Source organism: Mastigoproctus giganteus, chromosome 11 (assembly GCF_048544385.1).
Source record: "Mastigoproctus giganteus isolate SK-2022 chromosome 11, ASM4854438v1, whole genome shotgun sequence".
In the NCBI taxonomy this organism is placed as follows: domain Eukaryota; kingdom Metazoa; phylum Arthropoda; class Arachnida; order Uropygi; family Thelyphonidae; genus Mastigoproctus; species Mastigoproctus giganteus.
The window spans coordinates 51,958,328-51,982,464 of record NC_143585.1 but is presented as its reverse complement, the minus strand read 5'-3'; the positions used below and the strand labels follow the sequence as shown (position 1 = coordinate 51,982,464).

The following is a 24,137-nucleotide window of genomic DNA, read 5'->3' as shown; positions in this document are numbered from 1 at the left end:
TTCGACTGAAGTTGTAGACTGTAGAAATTTCTATTGGTCCCCCTGAGTGGAGCTTTTAGCCGATCCAAAGTGGATCGGCTGTCTACAGCCCCATACAGGTTTCTCAACCAACACAACGTAAAAATCGGCAGCCTAGAAACATAAGCAACACTGCGCTTGTCCCTGGAGGGTTTTTGATTAGAAGAGAGAATGCAGGTCTCCGGCATCCAAGTCAAAATACTGTATCCATTTTGGTCTGTGCAATGTATTTACGGTACGAGCAAAATGAGGTTGTCCTACATCTTTCTCTGAGCAGAACAAGTAAACCCAGACAACAATTTAATTCAACCCTCAAAAATACTCAAATTATTAATTATCTAGCCCTTCTTCGTTTTCTAATTGGTTGCCTTCACAGTTCGAAACTGATGGTTGTTGATATTTTGTCTGGAAACCAAACCTTATAGAGAAATGAAAACTATCTCCTTACCTTAGCGAGTTTTGCCGGGTTATTTCATATCATGTTTCTTCTGCGAATAGAACCTTCTCGCAGTTTTATTTTGTTAAGGAAAAGTTGTGCAATACGTTGGTGAGAGGTCATGCTTTTATTTAATTTGACACAGATACAGCCAGGCTGCACTCTGAAAGACCTTGCTTGTCTGTTGGTCGTGTAACGGTGCATATTTTGTCTGAAGCTGTCCAGGCTGGTCGACTGTGCATATTACATAACTTTTTACTCTGAGCGCTATAGTCAGTGCCGAGATCCACTGAGGCAACAATTTTAAATATTTCTTCGACCACGATATCCTTCTGAAAACTCGAATTTTCTGCAGAAACCCAACTATTTATATATATATATTGTTAAGTGTACTAATTAAGTGAAAAATCAATTGTAAAGAAATTTTCTGAATTGTAGGACCTTTTTTTTTCTACACCGAATGGTAAAGATCTGGGTTCGAATTTCATCAATAATGCTAGCAATTTTTATGGTTTTTTTTTTGTCACAACGTGGCTGGGTAGGTTGGTTTCAGGCGAGGGCTGAATTGTTTTTCCCTCCGAGGAAACTCGGGATTTTAGCTGCGGGAAACTCAGGTTTTTCATCCAGCAAACTGATCACAGAATACTCGCAATTTACAGAAATAATACTGACTCCTCGTAGTTGCTTTTTGCTTAGCCCATGCATATACTTCACCGTGTCTGTCCGTTTGCTCTTCCGCATGTAACAAATGCATCACACTGGACAAATTTCCATGACATTATTTATTCGGTTCTTTTAGAAATATTTGTCAAATCATTCCAAATTTTGTTAAAATAGGACTAATAATTAAAAAAAAAAAAATCTAGTTTTAATAAATTTTCTAGCTGTGAATGGAGATGTATTTTCGATGTTTAATCATTACTAGATAAAGAAACGTTGGATCGACACCAAACTTTCTGTTCTGGTAGTCCTCGAGAAGGTTAACTTAGAGTGTATAGCCTCCAATTTCCCCCATACAAAAACATTGTTATAAATTTGGATCACCAGCTCAGATCTTTTTTTCACAATTTCATATTCTTACGAGTTTTTCCTACAAATCTTCAACCTGCTGTACAAGCCCCATTTGACGTCTTCCCATCACTTTTTGAGTACAGCATAGAAGTATTTATCCCCTTCCTCGAAGTACTTATTTTATAATCGAATGCTCCTGAAACGTAGCACAATGTGTACGTTTCCAAATTCCACCAGTAAGTTTTCTTATTATGTTCAGATGCTCAAAAATCCATTGGTGGTTTTATTTTATATGCTAAGTAATTTGGGTTCCGGTTTTCTAAATCAAATTTTCTAACCAAGCATTGTTCAAAGAAAATAAGATGATGTTGATTTATGGGCAGATACTTTCTCATATCTTAATACTTTTGGCAAGATTGAATAAAGTTCGTAAATGGCTGCTTAGATGTATGACCAACTACCGATGTCTTAACTGCGGTTCCCGTGTGATTATCACAACACTTGCAGGAACGCGACCTACCTTATTTAGTGACTCACACCCAGGTGCGAGGGCGCTCGGAGTGAACTCCTGTATTACAAGCATGCACTGTCGACTTGCTCTTAAAGTCAGTGCTGAGTGATTAAGACGTTGTATGTAAGTTCCATTCGAACAGTGTGATCTCTCTCACACAGACTCGTCTACAACAAGAATCTCTAGAGGCTTCATACTTACGTCAGTGTCTGGTATGTAGCTGCCGTTCAGGGGAAGGCAGGGGGTATACTACGTAAAGTCAAGGGCTTTCTAATTTAGGATACCCTACCTTCTAGTAAAGGTTTAGTCGAGATGCTATCTCCAAGCGAGTTTGTTTTCTCCATCTCCCTGTGATGCAATGTTTACAATGATAATCTGTATAATTGCTCTTGTTGAGGTTTCTACATGAAAGACATTAGCATTTGAGTTGCTTTTTCGAGAGCCTAGTTAAAGAGCATCCATAATTATTTGAATACATTATTTTAAACTGAAAGTAAGAACAAAAAACGCATAAAATAAACAAAGCGATTTTGTAACAGATTACCTCTACTAAGATGAATTTATCATATACACATTGGATGGAATGTATGTTTTGTACATAAAACTCTTCCTTTTTATTTGAGATCTAGGCAGTAGCCAATAGATGAGTGGAGGTTAGTTTCTTTGCGTTCGTTTAGTGGCCAGACATCTCTCTCTCTGTTATAAATACGATCAGCAATTATATCGTAAGACAAGCTCCTCACAACCGTTCCAACAGTCACCATGAAATGAAGAAAAAGAAAGAAAAAAATAATAATAGCCAGCTGCTGTGCTCAACAGCCCTTGCCAGATGATTTATTTGCTGAGATGAAATAGACCAGATGATATTGCACTAAATCACTTGAAGGCCTTTTAAATACTTACAGTTAACTTTCAGAAGGGTGTCTAGGGATCAATTTAACGAGCTCCAGTGGGCTATCAAAAATGTACAAATCGTTGTCCTTGAATGGGCCATAATGTGCAGTGTCACCTTGGTGATGTAATCACGGTACTCAGATTTTTTTTTGTCAATCTCCCTGAAGTATACTTCGACAGTGTCTGGTTAGTTCTGAACAGAAACCAAAGCTATCATCCGCCCTAGTCGAAGACAGATGTCAAGATTCAAGACTTGCACCTTACATCGTTATTGCAATAAAGATATATATAAATATGACTTTATGGTGCTACCAGAGAATAATGAGAGAGATTATACTAAGTGTGTTCTGTTGGGGATTTGGCATGCACACGGCAATGACATGTTTCTTTGGAACCGAACAAATTTGCTACGTTGGTTAAAAAGTTTGTTTTAATAATGATTTGTATTTGATGTTATCATCAAATTCAAATCATCACTAAAACATTTGATGAGTATTTGATGATTCTTCGGACCCCGAAGAATCTTCAGTGGCAGATGTTTGTCTTAAATGCCAAAACTGAAAAGTCGAAGGTTGATCAAAGTAAACATTGATAACTAAAAACCTGAATCAAAAAATGAGTCAAAAAAGCTGAACCCAAACCGGATCCCAAAAATTGTCTTTAACTACAGGCAAGAGAGAGATGTGGATCAACCAAGACAACGATGGCAAGATCAAGAGCTACAACTCAACAGGTCTTAAAAGACCTAAGCCGGTTCAAGTTCATGATGATGATGAAAGTCTGAATCAAAAGTGGTAATGCTCATTAATTTCTTTAATGTCAGCAATATTCCCAGGATAATGACCTATGCAAGTATAAGTTGCAGCCTCGCCGCTCTTCAATAAAAGCAGACTGCTGATGGTACTAGATGCGTACAGCAAAAAATTTGGATCGAATTTTATAGGAGGTCGAAGAATACTTTGAGGAAATGCTACTGCCAAATACTTCAACATTGATTATTAAAAATTTCTATTAAAATGTCCTCTTATGATTGTAGATATATTTTTAATAAGAATTTGCACGTCTATTTAACAGTTGAATATTGCAAATACAAGTATTTTCTGAAAAAGGTATTGTTATATCCTCCCTCCTCCACGTATTGATCTGTTCCAAGACGTGAGGGGTAGTTGTAAGAAATATAAGCTGATGGAAATTATTATTATTTTTTATCCTTTAAAGGATTTCGCAACCGTTGCAACAACAGAATCATGTCTGTACAACTTTACTCTTGCAACAAGACTCTACTGCCTTCATAGAGTGCTTGTTACCTTTTCCTTTATAACACGTTTCAGATAATTAAAATAACATCTAAACGCATCATCTTATACAGTATAAACGTTTCTGTCAATTGTAACGTCTTAAAAACGTCCCCATTTGCAAATATCTTACCTTACTGACAAAATACTGTACTTCTTCGTGTTAAAATTACACGAAATAAATCTAATTAAAACTAAGTTCTAGTGGAATAAACTCAACTCGTAACTGAAAGCAAACTTCTCTCGGTCATAACACGATAGGGCATTGTTCAGACATCTCTTGGTTGCTCTAACAACTATGACAGGTGAGAAATGTGAAGTGTTACAACTGATCTCCCTTCTTCCCATGCTAATATATCCATCTGCCATTACGATGATACAAAGTGCTTGCATCATAGTTATCCATCACTCCCCCTTTATGATAATCCCCGTGGCAATTTCCACATTCTGGGAAATTTCATCTTCAATGGCATTAACTTGTCCGCACACCCTCCGACACCTAACCTCTTGTTGACTAGCGAGCATCGCGGCCCTTCTGGTGGGTCGTAAATAATCGCATGGGTTACACTCCCATCAGGGTCTTGTGAAAGGAAGTGATTGAAATTGTCACTTTTATAGATGCGGGCAAACCCCGACGATGTCTTAACCTCACCTTTCACCGTGTCGGAAGCACAACCAATATGCACAGGGGTCGCTATATGTTGTAGGAAACCATAAAGTGGGCTTTTTCTCTTTCGCTGACGCCCAGGTGTGCCCACTTTGCTGGAAAGTGAGAGCAATCATGAAGTGAGATCGTAAAAAGAAGTCACTTGAAGACCATTACAATGGTTGAAGGTAGGTGATACAGTCTCCGGTGTACATGATTGTTATTGTAATTCGAACTTGACTGCACGCTTTGCTGATCAGGCCCTTTGTTAGAATGTCAATCATAAGAAAATGAATAGCGCCGTTCTTTTTATTATTGGTTGATAAACGTACACCCGCAAACAGAGGTTAAAATGCCAGTTTCTTTAACTTTACTTCAACCTGGTGTTGCCGTTCCCAGAAAGGGGCCTCACCGAACTCTTTGAGAAAGTAACGTGGTAGTCATGGTCATGATACAGTGGTTTTCGACATTTGACCACTCTTTTATTAGTATCACTATATGAGTTCTTTAAAACCTACGCTCTGAGTAGAGTGAACATAGAGAAAGTGGCATCCTGAGATGGAGAAAACCTAAACGGTTCAAGAATGCATCGTTTACTCTGTCCACCTTTGATGGAGGCGTTATAATTCTTGCAGTGTTTTTGTTGTTGTTATTTGGTTTTTAGGAGCATTAGCAACTAAGACCATATTGCTCCGGAGATATGCGGTGGTCATTCCCTGACCTTTTCGCATCCTCCGTTTTTATTTGGTATTTGGTGTATTTGGTGGTCACGGGTTCGAACACCGGTCTAATCAAGAAGCGTGTGCTACGCGCAGTGTTTTTGTCGTGGTATGAAACTGGTTCTATTATAATCTTTGAGGATTCTATTAACTTTCAGGTGGGTGCATCTAAGTGCTGTTATGGACAAAGTGCTTCCTGCGTTGACATTTTATTCATTCCACAGTGATCGAAGAATGTTAATGCCATTTCACCCAGAGCAACGATTTTTCTGAGTGACACACGTCTTCCTTGCCATCCTATTGATGATCAGATTTGAATCCAATCGAGGGCCTACAGGTCTGTTTGGAAAGAGGCATCAGAGAGCAGCAACAGGTGTCGACCTCCTAGAATACTCACAGGAATGGATTAGCATCGCTAGAGATTGTCGAGAGTCAGTCTAAGAAAGATTACTGCTGTCTTCGTCTGAAAGGACATCTATCTTATTATTACTGCATTTTCTACTATTTTGTAACACAGTGCATTTCTTTCTCTCCAGCTGTTTACCTTTATGCCGAACGAATTAGAATTATCTACTGTCGAAAATTAAGCAATGAACCAGGAAATAAAGAAACTTGAGAAGTATTAGTGTTGCTATATATGGGCGCCAATTTATTATCAAACAGACGTATTATATATACAATATCAGGGATAAAATAACATTCTGTACTTAGTTTTCGCATGTGCCCAGTTGAGTAACATTCACCACAAGGGTAAATACATTCTTTAAGTAATCAACAAGTAATCATAATCAGAAGTTATCAATAACATTAAGTATTTATGTTATCTCGCTCTTAACCTATAATGCAAGGTCTCGTTCAAAATCTTCAGAAAATAAACTTAGAGGGGTTAATGAGACATCCTAGTCTACAAGTCGAGATGTAAAAGGCCAGCGGAAGAAATCTTTTTTGTACATTTTACGGGATCAAGGTTACCGAGTCAGTCAAGGGAGTGGTGATAAACAGCGTAATAACTTTGCATCTACCCACGTTTGTTTGAGGAGGTGGAGGCATAGATGGCGCAGCGATCTGTGGTTCTTATGAAACCTAAAACGTGTGAAAGTGAATATCCTCCAGAGCATTTTAAGCAAGGTCGTAGATCGGGGGTGGGGGGGGGATAACCAAGAAGGCTGTGATATGTTGTGGTATATACCTATATTACTTGGAATGCAGACAATGGCTTTTAGGGGACACACTTGATGCCTTATTTGAAGTTTAAAAATATACGATTTGAACAGCAGGCTCTGCAATTGTTATCTGCATTTTATAAGTAAGAATATAAAGGTTATTTCTGTCTCTTGTATTATAGATTGAAAAAAGACAAATGTCTTTAACATGGTCTTAGTCCTGTCTCTCAATTAGCCCAACTTTGTCTTTTCAACGAGTTGCCTTGGCATTGCAATTTTTACAAGTACTGCAAATCAGTAGTGTTTTTCCTATCAAAACAATTCTTGTAGGATAAAATAAAGGCACAAACTGTTCTTTCTATTCTACTTATTTTTGGGGTTTTCGCTTAGCCTATTTCTTACCCATCTTGTTGTTATTCGGGAAGAAAAAGCAGTTTCTTTTTCATAAATTGTTACCCTTTAAATGTCTCTTCCGATTAGTACATTAATGTATTTTTACTATTAGTTCGAATTTGTGCTTTATAATTTTCATAAAGGACAAATATTCCTTCGATTTTTTTTTCTTTTCCTGCCTTTCTCATCACGCGATCGATCGTTGAGGATGGAAGATTAAAAATGCACTTATATTTAGCCGTGATCTGTGGTATTCGCTACAAATATATTAATTAAGTTAATATATTTGTTGTTATTAATTATACGCAGTTAAATAATTGGCACGGGGACGAATTAATAAAGAATGTATATGCAGGCGCCATAATACTTTTTTCTATCTCTGCTACTTGGCATGTATTCAACACAACAGAGCTCGAGTCACTCTTGGCCTGTTAGCTATTCGCATTTTGTCAAGGTCGACATCCTGGTAATTGTAGTTTTTCAGAATGCTACAGAGGTTGGTTTGCGATTACAAATTAATCTTACTCGTGAGATTTACGATTTTTGCGAAGGCAAAAAAGCAATCACTTTGAAACATTCATTATGCGGTTCTGCCTCTGAGGACTTTGAGTCCACTTATGCGACTCACAGCAACAACGATTTCAATTGTCTTATTATAAGGGAGGAGTGAAAGTGGCAATAAATTGTCAGCTTGAGAACTCAGCTGCCAGATGTAAATAAAATTTACCACCTTATTTAAACATGACCTTCAGAGAACATTTAATTATTTTTTCAGTTTTCCTTGTCAAACATTACAGATTTACTGAACTCTACTAATGTTGTTTTCCGCAGAGAACTAAAAAAGGGAAAATTACTTGTACTGCCCACAAAGGGCCAGCCTTCTTATTAGCAGTAAGTTAAATTACTTTAACTTACTTTATTAAAATATCTTAACAGATAAAAAATAAATAGAAAACGTAATATCCTCAACGCATACGTGTGGCGCTGTATCTAATTTCGGATGATCGACGTTCGGATAATGGACGTCCCACTGTATAAAAGTATATGGTTGAAAAAAAAAAAAAAAAGCTGTAGATTTGATTTTTCTGCGAGACATAATAGGATCTTTTGATTTTGATCTATCAGTTTCTCGGCTTACTAGCTATTTTTGTGCAAATATATTTTATTAATTAATCGATGTCTTTTTGAGATTAAATATTGTTTTAATTTTTTTATTATATGCATCCAGTTATTTGGAGGGCAACTTTCTGGATGCATGGTTTATAAATAAATAAAATTAATTCTAAATATTTTTATAACAGAATTTATAACACATGGCAAATAATTATTCATACAATAAATGGTTCCCGTATATATACTCTTTCACAGATTTCCAGGCGCATAACAGTATGCGCATTTACGTTTTGATGTCATAAGATACCTCTTCTTGGTGAGGAAGGTCTGCTTCGAGGTCAACGCAATTGATCTACGCCTGTCCCACGATGAGCAAGGTATGTTTTTATTTATTTTAATTTAGCAGTCAGTGAGGTCTTGATATAGTACTTGGGAAGTTTAAATTACCTAGAATCCCATGGAAGAGTGGTTACTATTGCGCACTCATTTGCATATAAAAAATCGCCAAACTCAATCATTTGCATTCTTAAGCAGTTTTCATTTAATCATCGGTTAGGAATACACATTGCCTACATATTTTTTTATTCTAGGCCTTGACAATCCACTCAAAACCAGAGATATCCGATTGCTAAACCAGTTACTGGAAGTTTGCTTCTGCCTTCCTCGTTGGTTTGCTTCCAACCCTTCACTCCCTTCGCTGACAGATCTCTAATGACCTCCACAGAAAAATAAAAAAAGAAAAAAACTAACGGCAAGAAATCCTTTGACGTCATGCTCTGTCTGGTAAACCCGAGCGTACATGCGTGTCTGTATGTTAGGGCACGTGTTAACCTACCATGTAGCTATGGCGAAGGTCAAAGGTGATTCATTAGTTGACGTATAAGTTTCTCATCCCTCCCCTGGTCGGTCACTTGATAGCAATCTGTGTTTACTCACCACTGGGATTGTTTTGTTTATTTTAACGTAGAAGGACTGGAGAAAACTTTTATTAAGTTCCCACATATATTTAGACTTCTTTTTTAAAGATTGCGATCAATGATTTAGCTAATGATTATTACAGAGGACAAGTCTTGTATCACCATAATGACGATGTATTCATAGCTTGGAGTGTAATAAAAGTAATTTCCATTTTCTTTTCTACCTCACCTAGAAATCATTTTTTAGAACGAATTCTTGGAGGAAATATTATCTGAAATGGTTCTTTGGAGTTTTCAAATGATGCAGCTTAGGGACCAGAAATCTAATCTTCTTAAATGTGTTAAGACTATTGGATTAAGACAATCACAAGATTCATATCACTTATGTGGCCCCATTTTAGTTGTTGGGGTCAATGTCACTCAATAAGGATAATTTGAATGCAACTTCTCCATGAAATCTTTGTGTAATGGGTTGATGGACTGTCACGTGATGGTTAAGGGTGTGTTAGAAAAACGAGAGTGGTATGCACGCGTCATGGCTAGAATTAATGCTTGTCATTGCCCTTGTGGTTGATTAATTTCTTAGCACGGCCACTAACAGAAGTTCTTATAGATGTCTGTCGTAGGAAATTTTTCAGTTGAATGTGAATTAACTTGTTGTCCCTGGTTAGGTGATTGGAAAATAATAATAATAATTTATTTTTATATTAATAAAGATTAATTTAATAACTTTATTTATTAATAAAATATTTTAAATATCATTTTATGTTGTTTAGTTTTAATTTTGACTTCTGCCACGAGGAGTCGGGAGAAAAGACAAAGACGTAATTTACAGCTAACACGGTAATCACGAGTCGATTGAACTAGTCAGGTCTGGGAGGGAAAGGTTGGAAGTTCATCTGTAGCAACAGTAGCGCGTGCATTGAAAGGTATTATTACAGAAGTGGGATATTTACGTTATTACCAGCCATAAAACAAACAAAAGATATTGAAAAATATATTGGCTATTTAAATATGGCGGCTTTAAGTCATAAGGCCATCTCGAGGAATGCTGACCTCCACACTGCAATTTACAGAATTGAAGTCTTTTTTTGGTAAGAGTAATCTTTTGTGTCCCTGACGAACACTTGTTTTTTTCCACATATTCCCACAGACCCACATCCCTCCTAAAATGAGACCTCCAGCCTTGTATGCAGTGATCAGGATGCTAATCTGATCGCTAATCTTAGACCATAGTGCGCTTTATATATTAAAAACGTAAACTGCGTGTATACTGTGGTCGGGTTGTCTGTTTGCTGAGTGAAAAACCGGAGTTTCCGGGAGAAAAGCCATGCAACCCTCAGCTCCGTTGTCAAAAAAGTCTTTGACAGAATTCGAATTTGGACCTTTTCCACCCGGTGTTGGGGAGGATTGTGTTTCTATGCACTGCGCTATCCGCCAGGAGTACATATGAAGGATGTATTAGAGAATCCTGAAGAAGATAATTTTATTTCGACTCATTTTTGAAACAAGATTGCCACCAGTAAATAATACACCATCCATCAGAAATCTTAGAAGGCTTTCAGGCTTGAGTTTTCAAGTGGACGGGTTTAGAAACTTAAGTAGGAAGCTTGCACGGTATTCTCCATGACAGTTGTTCATGTACGCTAGGTTCCAAGAATACTCACACCTGAGCAACATCAAGTTCGCATGGAAGTGTATCAAGAGCTGTAACGGATGGTTAAGAAGATGGTGAGGTTCTGCATAAGATGATAATGGCGGATGAGAGATGGCTTTATCATTTCGACCCAGAGAGAAAGCAACAAAGCTCTGTTTTGGAAGTTCTACGTCATCGCCAGCACCGAAAAAAGCAAAAGTTATGGCTTCTGCAGGAAACGTTATGGTCATCTTTTTGACATTCAAGAAATGGTTTACCAGCCTGTTGTGCTACATCATACGACTGTTACGGGACCTTACTATGGAACTGAACTGCACACTTTGCAGGATCAGATTCGTCGCAGACGACTACAACTGCACATAAGTGGGTGGATACTTCATCACGACAATGTGAAACCTCACATTGCTCATACTGTCATCGATTACTTAGCTAGCATTAATGTCAAATGTGATCCTCATCCACACTACAGCCCTGACCTTGCACCCTGCAATTTTTTTATTACAAAAGTTAAATGAGGAGCTGCGAGAAAAACGTTTCCAGTAGTCAGAAGAAGTTGTAAAGACATCGGAGGGGATTTTGAAACGTATGTGACAAAATGGCTTCCCCCACGTTTTTGAAGGATGGCAGAAACATTGGAGTAAGTGCCTTTCATCAAATGGAGACTACTTTGAAAAGGACCATCAAAATATGGATGATTAATAAAGGTATGTTGTGAAAAAAAACCGTGATCATTCTTTATTGAATAGCCCACGTACATAATCATTTTTCAGCGCCATACGTGTGCAATAAAGGCACTATTTTTAATGCTTAATACAATTCAAAGATGGCAGCTTTTGAAAACCCTATTTTTATTATTGAAAAGAAAAAAAAAATCTCCTTTTATACGGGATTTTTCCCGCCCCGTGATAGATAGGGTACCAGGTGCCTAGCGTGGTTGTTTTTTGTGTCCGCTTACTATTATTATTGTTGTTACTGTTGGTTGAGGCACTGTCTTACTATCGTACATGTTTTGAGGATTGTGGTTTCTGGAGTTCCATGTAAATTGTTTTCTGGTAGGCCTGTTGTTACTAGGTTCTTATGGAGGTTGTTGTTATAGGGTTTTAGGAGCATCAGCGACTAAGGCCATGTTGCCCCTTTTATATTGTCTATAAATTGCGTGTGGTTCTGTGGTTGATTTTCTGTTAGCTGGACGAAAAACTAGTTTCCGGGAGAAAAACCACGCTACACTCACCTGAGACCAATTAAATCAGCAAAGTTGTGAAAAAAGCCCATAAATTCCTAACGTCATCGATGGGACCCGAATTCAGGTCTTTTCCACCCCGTGTGGGGAGGATGGCGATTCTGATAACCATGCTACTCACGAAGGCTCTTATGGAAGCTCCTTGGCATCATGCCAGTGGTTGACACAATGATCGGAATCGGTATTATACGAAATTTATAATGACCATCCATTTCTTCCTTCTAGTGACTTCCTGTCTTAGGTCTGAGTACTTGCTGATATTGTATTTGTACGTTTTCGGGAGGTTGCTGGTGTTGGACACTGTTATGTCGATTAGGTAGGTAGCCATTTCCTTTTGTCAATGAGGGTTATGTCTGGTCAGTTGCGCGGGAGCGTCTTGTCCGTTATAATAGCACGGTCTCAGTATAGTCTGTGAGTAGACTCAAGTACAGTCTTAGGCTGGTACTTGTAATGCGGTAAAACTTTCTTTGATCAGCTGGTATTTTTGCACTAGCTTCTGATGTATTATTATTATGCTTCTGATGTTATTATCCTGGCGAACAGTCGTGTGAGTGATCACTCTGCATCCCGCGGTGATCTGCTGTATTGTTTTTGGGGCTAGATGGCATGTGTTAACATGTGTCATCTGGCAGTCCGGGGCCCCTGGCGATGTATTTCCTGTAGTTCCTAGTGTCTGCGCGGGTAGCATCATAATGGTGTCATCACCATCCTCCCCACACCGAGTGGAAAAGGCCCGGGTTCGAATTTGGTCCGGTCTTGCCCTTCAGTTGTGGGAGCCATACGGGAGACAGCGCCACTGGCTCTACTGTCGACCGCGGTAGAATGTCTCCTACTTTTAGAACCGACCCCACTGTCTAAGGCCTGAACGCGAGTGACTTTATCCTGCGCCATACTCGATGTGGCACAGGATCAAGAATTAATAATTATTATTAACATATTTTTATTTCCAAATTCGTGGATATCCCCTGGTACTCTTCATTTATTTAGGAGGGTTTTCAAAATTGAAAACCCGTTTGAAAATTGAACTAATTAACTACACTTTAATTAATTAGAATAGAATTCTATGGAAATATAGTCTAAAAGAGTCCAATTCAGATATTTGAAAGTGGTAAGGCGGACTGATCGCCATTTAATCACTCTTGGAATCGTAATGTCAGTATTATATGTTAATTGCAGTCCGAGAAAGTGAAACAGTCTTTGAATCCTCCGATGGCATTAAGCCGTTATTTGGTGGGGTGAGTATTGGTTGTTTCACTGGTTTTTCAGATGTCAATGAAAGCCATGTCATAACTGTTCTTAGCGTTTGTCAGCTTCCTTCAGGATTTGGTTCCCGCAACTCTTTAAGGTGGTAAAGAATACCTCGACAGAAACATTGCTCTAAGCCTATGAGGATTTTTCAAGTTGGATCTTGCACTGGGTTGGGCTCACCGAGTTTACTTGGTAGCGCAAGAGTTAGCGATTAATCTGACAGACGTCTGGTGAGTTCATCTGACCTATGATAAATGTGTCAGGGCATGAATTTTGACGGTGGTTTTCCAGGATTCCACGCCAAGGTTTGAATCTGTGCAAACCATCTTTTGCCTCTCTAGTTTGCATCTATGTTTATCATTTTCCGGAGTACTCTGTCACACTCCGGAAGATGGTAAGCAGCTGCCCATAATTGTATTTAGCCATCTTAGGAGCGAGTATTCCATTCAAAGCCTTCCCCCAAAATATATTACAATAAATCATCTTTAAGATGAAAGGTTTAAAAACTTGTCGTATTCGATTTCTGGAAGCAGAACGCAAACTTTGAATGTTCAAAAGTTGACTGGTGTTTTGAAGGTACAATTTAACGCGTTGTTGTCAAAATGTTCATTGACAAAGCCGAATACCAATTTTTAATTTGTGCGTTAAGAAAATCTTTGACTCAATGTGAAACGTTTCCAAAAAAATAAAACTTTCTGTATATACAGAAATGGAAACAGAACATGACTAAAATGAAACAGGTAGTACGTTAACAGAAACAAGACTCGAATGGAACAATGTAACTCTACATTCACTATTAAACAAATCACGTACCACAATTGACTTTTAGCCTTCTGGGGGCAAAGAGGTAAACTGAGCAGTCGCCACCGAGGCGGTTGATGTCCGTCCATCTGTAGCCGGTAACCCAACACCGTCAGAGAACAGACTTGTTCTCACAGTTCCGCAACTTGTCGTAAGAGGGCGTTATTAGAGTCGACGGTGCGTGGCTTTGGAGGTCAGTGTCAGACCAAGTACGAGAGATTAGACTAGGTTTTTGCAGTTAAAAGACGCAGAAGCCCATAAACTGGAAGCAGTTAAGCGAAAGAAGTGTCGGCCTTATTCAAATGACCCCACGCTTGCACGTGCACCTGACACACGCTGATTTAATCTTCGACTAAATTTCAGCCTTAGGAATTGCTTTCATATCCTTTTCTATGTCATTTTGAATTTTTAGGGCTTTAAGTCCCCAACTATAAATAGAAAGGAAATATTAATCAAGCGTAAGTCTTATTTTGATTTGAACCTCTTTTGGTACACCAGCATTAATCTAGTTCACCCCCGAATGCTTGAAATTTTGTGCCTTGCTCAACGCTAATCCATATTTTTTTTTATGTTGTGGTGGGGGGGGCACACAAAATCATTTGTCATTTTAGTGGATCTCAGTATCTCAAGAACTTGCTATCTTATAAAGAAAATGGCGTTTTAATAAAAGTTTCGTTTAATAACCATTCAAATTTAAAAATAATAACCAATAAATCCAATAAAATCAATGTTATAAAATAAAATCAAAATCGATTTAGCTTATTTTAGATATGCTTATGAAAATGAAATTATGAATATGAAATTCTTAGCTCTTGACTCTTAAGTTCATAAACAATCAGTATACGGTAAAATATCGAACGATCACTGAAGAACTTATTTTAAAATGGTCCAGAAGAATTTTATGCTATAAAATCATTAAGGATATAATAAATATTGAAATGTTTTAATTAAACTTCTACTTAAAAATACAATAATTAAAACAAACAAAAAGAATCGTACAGTTAATATCGTAAAACATATTGAAATGACAAAATAATGATGCCGAAGTCACAAAAATAGCTGAAAAGATCTAATTGTTATGCCGCTAAGATGATTGTTAGATGGTTAAGATGTAGGGTAAGATAATTGTTAGATGGTTAATAGGATAAGATGATTGTTAGATGGTTAAGATAATTGTTAAATGGTTAATAGGGTAAGATAATTGTTAGATGGTTAAGATAATTGTTAAATGGTTAATAGGGTAAGTGATTGTCAGATGGTTAACTAAGATAATTGTTAAATGGTTAATAGGGTAAGATAATTGTTAGATGGTTAAGATAATTGTTAAATGGTTAATAGGGTAAGATAATTGTTAAATGGTTAATAGGATAAGATGATTGTTAGATGGTTAAGATGTAGGGTTAAGATGTAGGGTTAGATGGTTAAGATAATTGTTAAATGGTTAATAGGGTAAGATTTGATTTGATTTGATTTAAGAATTCTTGATGCAAGAGCTACTGCGGCTAAAATGCGCCTTAGGGTAAGATAATTGTTAAGTGGTTAATAGGGTAAGATAATTGTTAAGTGGTTAATAGGGTAGGGTGATTGTTAGATGGTTAAGGTAATTGTTAAATGGTTAAGATGTAGGGTAAGATGATTGTTAGATGGTTAAGATGTAGGGTAAGATGATGTTAGATGGGTAAGATGATTGTTAAATTAAGATGTAGGGTAAGATGATTGTTAGATGGTTAAGATAATTGTTAAGTGGTTAATAGGGTAGGGTGATTGTTAGATGGTTAGGATAATTGTTAAATGGTTAAGATGTAGGGTAAGATGATTGTTAGATGGGTAAGATGATTGTTAAATTGTTAAGATGTAGGGTAAGATGATTGTTAAATGGTTAATAGGGTAAGATGATTGTTAATGGTTAAGATGTAGGGTAAGATGATTGTTAGATGATCAAGATAATTGTTAGATGGTTAAGATGTAGGGTAAGATGATTGTTAGATGGTTAAGATGTAGGGTAAGATGATTGTTAGATGGGTAAGATGATTGTTAAATTGTTAAGATGTAGGATAAGATGATTGTTAGATGGTTAAGATAATTGTTAAATGGTTAATTGGGTAAGATTTGATTTGATTTAAGAATTCTTGGCGCAAGAGCTACTGCGGCTAAAATGCGCCTTAGGGTAAGATGATTGTTAGATGGTTAAGATGTAGGGTAAGTGATTGTTAGATGGCTAAGGTTAATAGGGTAAGATTTGATTTGATTTAAGAATTCTTGATGCAAGAGCTACTGCGGCTAAAATGCGCCTTAGGGTAAGATAATTGTTAAGTGGTTAATAGGGTAGGGTGATTGTTAGATGGTTAAGATAATTGTTAAATGGTTAAGATGTAGGGTTAGATGGTTAAGATGTAGGGTAAGATGATGTTAGATGGGTAAGATGATTGTTAAATTAAGATGTAGGGTAAGATGATTGTTAAATTGTTAAGATGTAGGGTAAGATGATTGTTAAATTGTTAAGATGTAGGGTAAGATGATTGTTAGATGGTTAAGATAATTGTTAAATGGTTAATTGGGTAAGATTTGATTTGATTTGATTTAAGAATTCTTGGCGCAAGAGCTACTGCGGCTAAAATGCGCCTTAGGGTAAGATGATTGTTAGATGGTTAAGATGTAGGGTAAGTGATTGTTAGATGGCTAAGGTCTTGGTATCTTACCGATAAGCTGAGTAAATCACTGTAAAGTATGCTTGTTAAATAAAATGCAAATAACCTCAACTTTGAAATTATGCAGTCTAATAAAACAAAAACTTTGAAACAAAAAAAATTGTAAAAGTCAAAAAAAGAAAAAAAGTTACGTATCCTCAAGAGGTACGAAATCCCACAATTTCCAGTATTAACCTGTAGGGCTTTCTAAAGTTACATTATATAAGGCATTTACTGTCTGTTTCAAATTATTGTAATAAAAATATAAAAGTCACAAATTACAGTTATTAGCCTTCAAGTCGCATCATGTACTTCATTAGGAATTATGAGAAGTCACTCACACTAAAGGCTGGTCGCCGTAGCCTAGTGGTCAGGCGCGCGGGTGCATAAGTACACGTGCCTTGAGTGACCGGGGTTCAAGCCCGTGACTGCTGAATACGGTGCTGTTTCTTGTATTCTGTATATCTTGTGAACTCCTCTGACCGTTTGGTCGTCCCGGAGTATAAACAGAAAATTTATTTATTTTTTATTTATTCCAGGACTTCTTAGTAATCTCTTCCCAGTTTAATATCCCCCCCCCCATTCAGTGTCTTTCGCTCCACGAATGATCTTAATACTACAAAGAAGAGGTCTATTAGCTAGCTACCAGGACATGCGCTTACTGCTGAACTATTCGTGCCTTATTTTCCCAGACAATCTCCACTTGACCTTCGCTGCAGATATTAAAGTCAACTCACATATACTATAAGGCGTTTTTAAGCGTCCGAATGAAGGGCGCATGGTTGTAAAATGCACTCTTAATAGACATTATGAAGACTCCTGCTGTTTTCTTTATTTTCCAGACGAGTCTGTTGAAAAGATTACCCTATAAATCTGTGGTGTCTTTATGTTGTAGTGTCTAGCGAGGAGGAGTGTTGGACTCTAGCTGTGTCTTGGAAAAACATTTTGTTATTGCAGGTGTTTCAGAAATCTCCTGTGTTTAATGTTTGGATATAAGGTTTAGTATCGTGTAATACAAGCAGCTGCTCCGATTCCATAAAGATTGGGTTAATTTTAACCCAATCTTTATGGATGAGTTTATCATCTATTGAATGTGTTTAACCTTTCCTAAAGAAGGAATAAATAAACTGGTATAGATCTTGTTACTATGGAAACTGTTACTATTTTAGTCGCTCATTATAAAACACAGCATGGAAACTGTTATTCGGTTACTATGAAACCATTTGTAATAGAAAAGCGATGGAAATCTTACCTTGGGTGAAATTTGAGACGCTGCCGTTACCCAGATCCTTGTTGATGATGAAACCGTACTGCGGGGGTGTGGTGATGTAGAAATGCAACTTGACATCGGAGCTGTCCCTGTCTTGGGCCCTAAGAACTTTATTGGTGAAGCGGAATCCCAGATCTCCGTTATCCATGGGGATGATGGAGGAAGCGCCCTTGTTCACCACCAACTGAGGCACGACGTTATCCACGGGAACGATGTCGATCTCCATAGTCACGGCTTTCTTCGTCTCCTTCTCCGTGTTGGGATGCACAAAGAAATCCACGTGCGTTCCGTCCGTGACGACGAACGAGAAACTGTCGTCCGTTGTTTCGGTGCCGTCGTGGTGGTAGGCAATGCGATTGTCGTGAAGGTCAGCCATGGTGAAAACCTTAACGGGAAGCGTTTTGTCTAACAGAAGCTTTCCGTGTACCGGCTGCTGGGTGATGGTGAACTTCAAGTGGGGGTCATCCGTGTCGCGGTCTTCTGCCTTCAGTTCGAACGGGGTGATGAGGCGCACTCCCGCTTCACGGACGCGCAGGTGGCTAACGAATACAACCGGCTTCTTGTTGTCGACGTCGCTGATTGAGATCCGGAAGGTGCGGAAGATAGAGTTGTACCCGTCAGATACTTCGAACTCGAAACTATCCATTTTGACCTCATCGTCGCTGGTGTGCAGGTAATAGATTTTGTTGCCTGCGAGATCCATCTGAGTGAATTTCGTAATGGGGATCCCCGGATGATCGCTGCTCTCTAGATGACCTTTACTTGGGACTCGCGTGATGGTAAACTGAAGCAGTCCATCATCGCTGTTCAAGTCACTGGTGCTGAGAATGTCGGTCGTTAAGGTCACACGGCCTGCTTCGGGCAGTTGAACCCCCTTGTTGATAACGTCTGGATAGATGGTGTCCACTCCCTCCACCATTATCCAAAAATAGCGGTCCACGAAGGGGTTGAAACCATCGGTGATGTCAAACTTGATGAGATCCCTGACCCCTTCTAACCCCGTGTGAGTGTAACGAATCGCTTCGTTGTCTATGTCATTTTGGGTGAAGTTCAGTCCTTTTGTGAGATTATACAACGGAGTGGCTGTGTCGGGATCAATATATGCAAGGAATCCATGTCTTGGGGGTTGTCGGATGATGAATGTGATATTTCCGTCATCGGAATCCAGATCTTCTGCTTTTAACTCGCGATTTGTTATTGTCCGAGTCTCGCCAATTTCGATCTCCAGTCCATCATTGATGCTAAGACGGGGAGTTTCGTCGTCCACTGGAATCACCATCACGATGAATTTCTTACTGGTGTTATGTAGCCCGTCAGTGAGTTCTAACTCAAATTCATCTTCGGTAGTCTCAGAGTCATCATGCTGGTAGGTGATTGTGGAACCAACAGAGATTTGGTCCAGTGTGAAGCTGGTGATCGGTACTGTGCCGATGGGAAGCTGGGATACTATGGATCCATGTGTTGGCTTCTTCTTGACCCAGAACACCAAGCTGTCTTTTGGGATATCTAGATCAATGGCATTCAGCATTGGCAAGTCAATGATCAGCTCATTGCCTTCTAAAACAATAAACTCTCTCATGAACATTTCTGGAACTTCATCATTCGTTGGTAATACCTGAATGGGAAATACAAATCGTGGTGAGGAATTGATCCCATCTGAGCAACTGAAAGTAAAACGATCTTCTACAGGCTCCAGACCTTTGTGAATGCCTTGGACATAGTTTATGTAATCATTACGGATGTCCTGAATGGAAAATGCAGTTACTGGAAGTCCAGCTCTAGATTTTTCTGATCCAGGTGCTGGTGATATGTTTTCAACGAATCCGTGGGTTGGTTGGACAGTGATAGTACACACAATGCTGTCTTCATCTGTGTCCTCATCGGTAGCGTTTAAATGATATATAGTAATAGTACTTTTATTCCCTTCTGGAACGGCCAGACGAGGTCCGACCTCGACTTCTGGTGGTAGGCTGTCGACTGGTTCAATCGTGACAAACACGTGAATGTGGTGGATTCGATTTCCTCCAACATTCCACTCGTTGGACATGTCTGAGATTGTTAAATTAAACGAGTCATTGACTGGAACCTTTCCTATCTCTTGACCATTATGAACATAAAACACAGTCCCATTTTTAACATCTTGTTGTTTAAATCGATCCACGATCACTCCGTTTACTTCGATGGAGCCGTGTCTGGGAAGATCGTCCACTATGAAGGTCAACATTAAGTCGTCTGTATCAGGATCGGAGGCTTCCAGGACATCAGTAGTAATAGGTGCTCTTCCTCCTTCTGGAACATCAACCCGAGTACCCAGTGTTCCAGGAGCTATTTGGAGTCGGGGTGCTTCGTCATCAATTGGACGGATGGTGATATGTATTGTAATCGGTACTTTGTGAACTCCATCCGTGACCTCCAATTGAAACTGATCTTTGTCCATCTCAGCCCCACTGTTCACATAACTTACCAAACCTTTTCCAATATCCAAAAGGTCAAATGTATTCCCAACAGGCAGCTCCTGGTTACCTAATTGAATTGTGCCGTGTTTGGGAAGTGTTGTAATAGTGAAGAAAATGTCATTTGGTTCAGTGTCCTGGTCTTGAACATCAAGTATATCCGGGGTTATATCAGCAATGCCATTTTCCTGCACGTTAAGACCCTTATTCAGGATAGTGGGTGGTTTATTGTCTACTGGTCTTAATACAATGAAGAAGTTTTGGCCAGGAAGGACATTTCCTGCTTTATCAACTACTTCAAACTCAAACTGAATGACGCGTTGGACGATTCCAAGTTCCGCCGAGGGCGGCTTGTAAGCTATCTTATGATGATTTATTTGAGCTTGACTGAATTCATCCACTTCTTGATCGGGATCTTCAGAGAATACTATTTTACCAGGATCCATGGGACTGCCAACGTTTGTGTCGAAGGGTTTCTTGGTAATTCGAATTTTTAAGTCTCTGTCTTTGGTGTCTAAATCTGTAAAACGAAGTTGTTTCTTAGTGATATCTGTCACTTGGAATTCATCTACAGTCATTTGTAAGGGGGTGCCAGGATACTCTTGCGGTGGAATGTCATCTATGGGCATGATCTTAATGATAAATTCTTTGATGCCCGATTCATTAGGAGGAATATTGTCATCCGCCAAGGTAAATTTAATTGTGTCGATTACTGGTTCGGTGTTGTGATCCCCCATGTGTCTATAAAACACTCTTCCCTCCAACAAGTCCTGTTGCATCCAATCCGTGATTACTCTTTCATACATTCCATTAATAAAATTCCAGTTTTCAGGATCCTCAGGTATCTCGGGTTGTCTCATTATCATCTGGCCTTCGGTAGAATAAGGTTCCTTCAGTTCAAAACGTATAGTTGAATCATCACTGTCAACGTCCGTTGCACTCAAGACAAAGGTTATTATTTCTACCTCCTCACCTTTCCTAATCACCACTCCAGTGTTGACATTCAAAGTTGGTGGTTCGTCATCTTCGGGATAAACGGTTATAGGGAATAACAGTTCTACATGGTGAGTACCATCGTCTAGACGAAAGATAATATTATCACTGTAGGTATCGCTGCCATCGTGTTGATAGGTAACAAGTCCAGCATCCAGATCAGCGGGAGAAAATTGCTTTACTGGAGTGTCAAGTAATAGCAGTTGACCGTGCCGCAACCCATGGATAACATTCAACGTCACATCATCTATATTATCTTCATCTGATATTTCCAAGTTTTTTGAACTCTGTAACCTCCGCGATTGACCCTCAAATAATACCAGTCCAGTATTCCGCGTCGCCAGTGGAGCTAACGTATTCATGGGATTCACCACAATCATAAGGGTAAAAGGTTCGGAAGTTAACCCTTCCGAATCCAACACTTCCATTTCTACCTGAAAGATTCTTCGGATGTCAGAGTCAGAAGCTGGTGGTTTGTAAGCGATTTTCAAGTCTTCTAAGTCTTGCTGGTAAAAGGAGTTGATGGGCAAGTTCTGATCGTCCGTACTAACTATTTGGCCTTCCCCGTAACCCAAAGGGGTTGTAATGTTAAATATTAACTCACCGGGGGGCGTTTCCGTATCTTCCGCAGCCAAAATATTAGGTGTGATCGCGGTCATCACGAACTGGTTGACATCCATAAGGAGCAGGGCACTGAAGCTGGGTTGAGGAGGAGTATTGTCCTGCCCTTCCTTAATCCTTACCATCACTTGAAAATACTCCTGTTTAAGTAGGTTGCCGCTCTGATCTGTCAGCTCCACCACCATGGGGATGTGATCCCTGTTGGGAGAGTTATTGGGGGAAGTGTGTTGATAACGAATGTCGGACTGAAGGAAACTCTCGCAGTCTTGCATCAGCCCTTTGTTGGTGTCGTTCACCAACCTCCCGTACTTGGGCAACCCACTCGCGACATTGAGAATAGTCACATGACACGCCTGGTTGTCTTTGTCGTAGGTGAATTGTAGCACTCGGTTGTCAATAGGAGTGCTTGACCCCAGCAGCTGGTCGACCGTTAAGGGCATGTTGCGGGTCACAATTTCCAGCTGTTCGAAGAGCACTTGCACCGTAATGATGACGGGGATGATGACTGTGTCGTCGTTGGAGTCGTACCGCACCAGTAACTTCGCTTGATCCTGAGGGGGACTGCGCGCGCCAAAGTGGGAGTACTGCACCTCTCTCTCCGCGAACTGACAAGGGAAATGAGTGGGGTTTAACCTACCTGGTCGCTGAGACAACGGGTCGTTTTGTATGACCCGCACCGTACACCGATCGCCTGGTCGTACCGTGATCTTCAGGTCATGTTCCGGATGAAGGTATACCGATCTCCCGAAAGGGACTTCGATGCCGGCATTGACCTCGACGATATCCTTATCGGTCAGCTGTCCCTTTGACACTTGACCCCACGACGTTCGTACAACCGTCAATGAAAAAAGCACAGCGCACAAAACACACACTGATTGTCTTTCGGCAGCCATGATCCGAGCCTTCACCCGCTCGGAGACCAGCGACAAATCGGCAGCCCAGGAATCCTCGGTGCGGTGCCGTAACTGCGCGAATGTAAGCCGACTTTCTCGGACTCCTGAGGTACCTACTGTGATCCCTCCATGCAGTTTGTCTCGCAATCTACGCAGCGCGGAAGGTTATTGCCTTTCGTCTGTTGGCCAACTGCAGAGTAGTTGCGATGTGCAGTTCCGTATCAGGCGGCAGGTTTGGCAGCGTTTAAACGGAGTCGGATATCCTTGCTCGGTACCAACGAACACGTGTGCGCTCGCCTTGAGATTCGTATCATTCATGCGTTTCGCTTTTGTACGGTTAATCGTGCTGCTCTCTTAAGGAACTACTTTTTGATGCGGCTTTACCCACTTATATTCTTTTTTTTTTTCTTCTTCTTCTCCTTTATGGATGCAATGAGACAATAAATTGAAGCATGCTTTACCACTTTCTTCGAGTCGTTTTCTAGCCAGAGCCCCGGGCGGTAGTCCCTAATACGCACCTATTAGTTAGCTATTCCGACTCGGCTTTGTTCCTTATCCGTAAATTAGCGATGCTAGTGGAGCGATTCGAGTGTGTGCTCCGGGCTAATAAAGAAAGACCACGTGAGCTTCGACTTCTCTGAGGATGTAATGACACTGCAACATCTATTCTTGGAACTACCGGAGTATGTCATTCACGTGACACATGCAGCCGAGAGCCAACTTTGCTGCCACCTAGCGTTAACAAGTTTGAAATGATAAACATATGCGGATGAATGACAAAGTTATGGTTCTCATTTCTAACAACACACCAAACTACGCATGCTCTTAATAGGAATTCACCAAATGAAATCACTATCTTCGAAGAGTATTCTTTATTGATAAGAAGTTTTCTTACTACACCCGCAGATTTAAAAAAAGCTTTTCAATGTTTGAAAGTCGAGTTTTAATCTAAATGCGTATTCATAATTCAAATTAATATGAACACTTTGTTAGGTGTTTTCATATTAAAGCCAATAAATATGAATATTTAAACAGATCCGAAGTGCGTTTGTTGAGAAAACTTGTGTAACTCATTTAGATGTAATTACCATGGTGTGGCAAGTTCCTGGTAGACAGACGCATTGCAGCAGTAAAGAATACTGATAGTAATAGAATCCT

The 24,137-nt window shown here is 39.4% G+C and overlaps 1 protein-coding gene across 1 annotated transcript in view; it reads right to left on the bottom strand.

Annotated features, from left to right (window-relative positions):
- LOC150078007 (FRAS1-related extracellular matrix protein 2-like) overlaps positions 1–23,610 on the bottom strand; it is a 94,354-nt gene extending 70,744 nt beyond the window's left edge. The window contains exon 1 of the mRNA XM_090385347.1: positions 18,002–23,610. Coding sequence (XP_090241473.1) covers positions 18,002–22,979 — 4,978 coding nt within the window. The 5' untranslated portion in view covers positions 22,980–23,610. The remainder of the gene's footprint in view (positions 1–18,001) is intronic.
- Between the last annotated feature and the right edge of the window lie 527 nt (positions 23,611–24,137).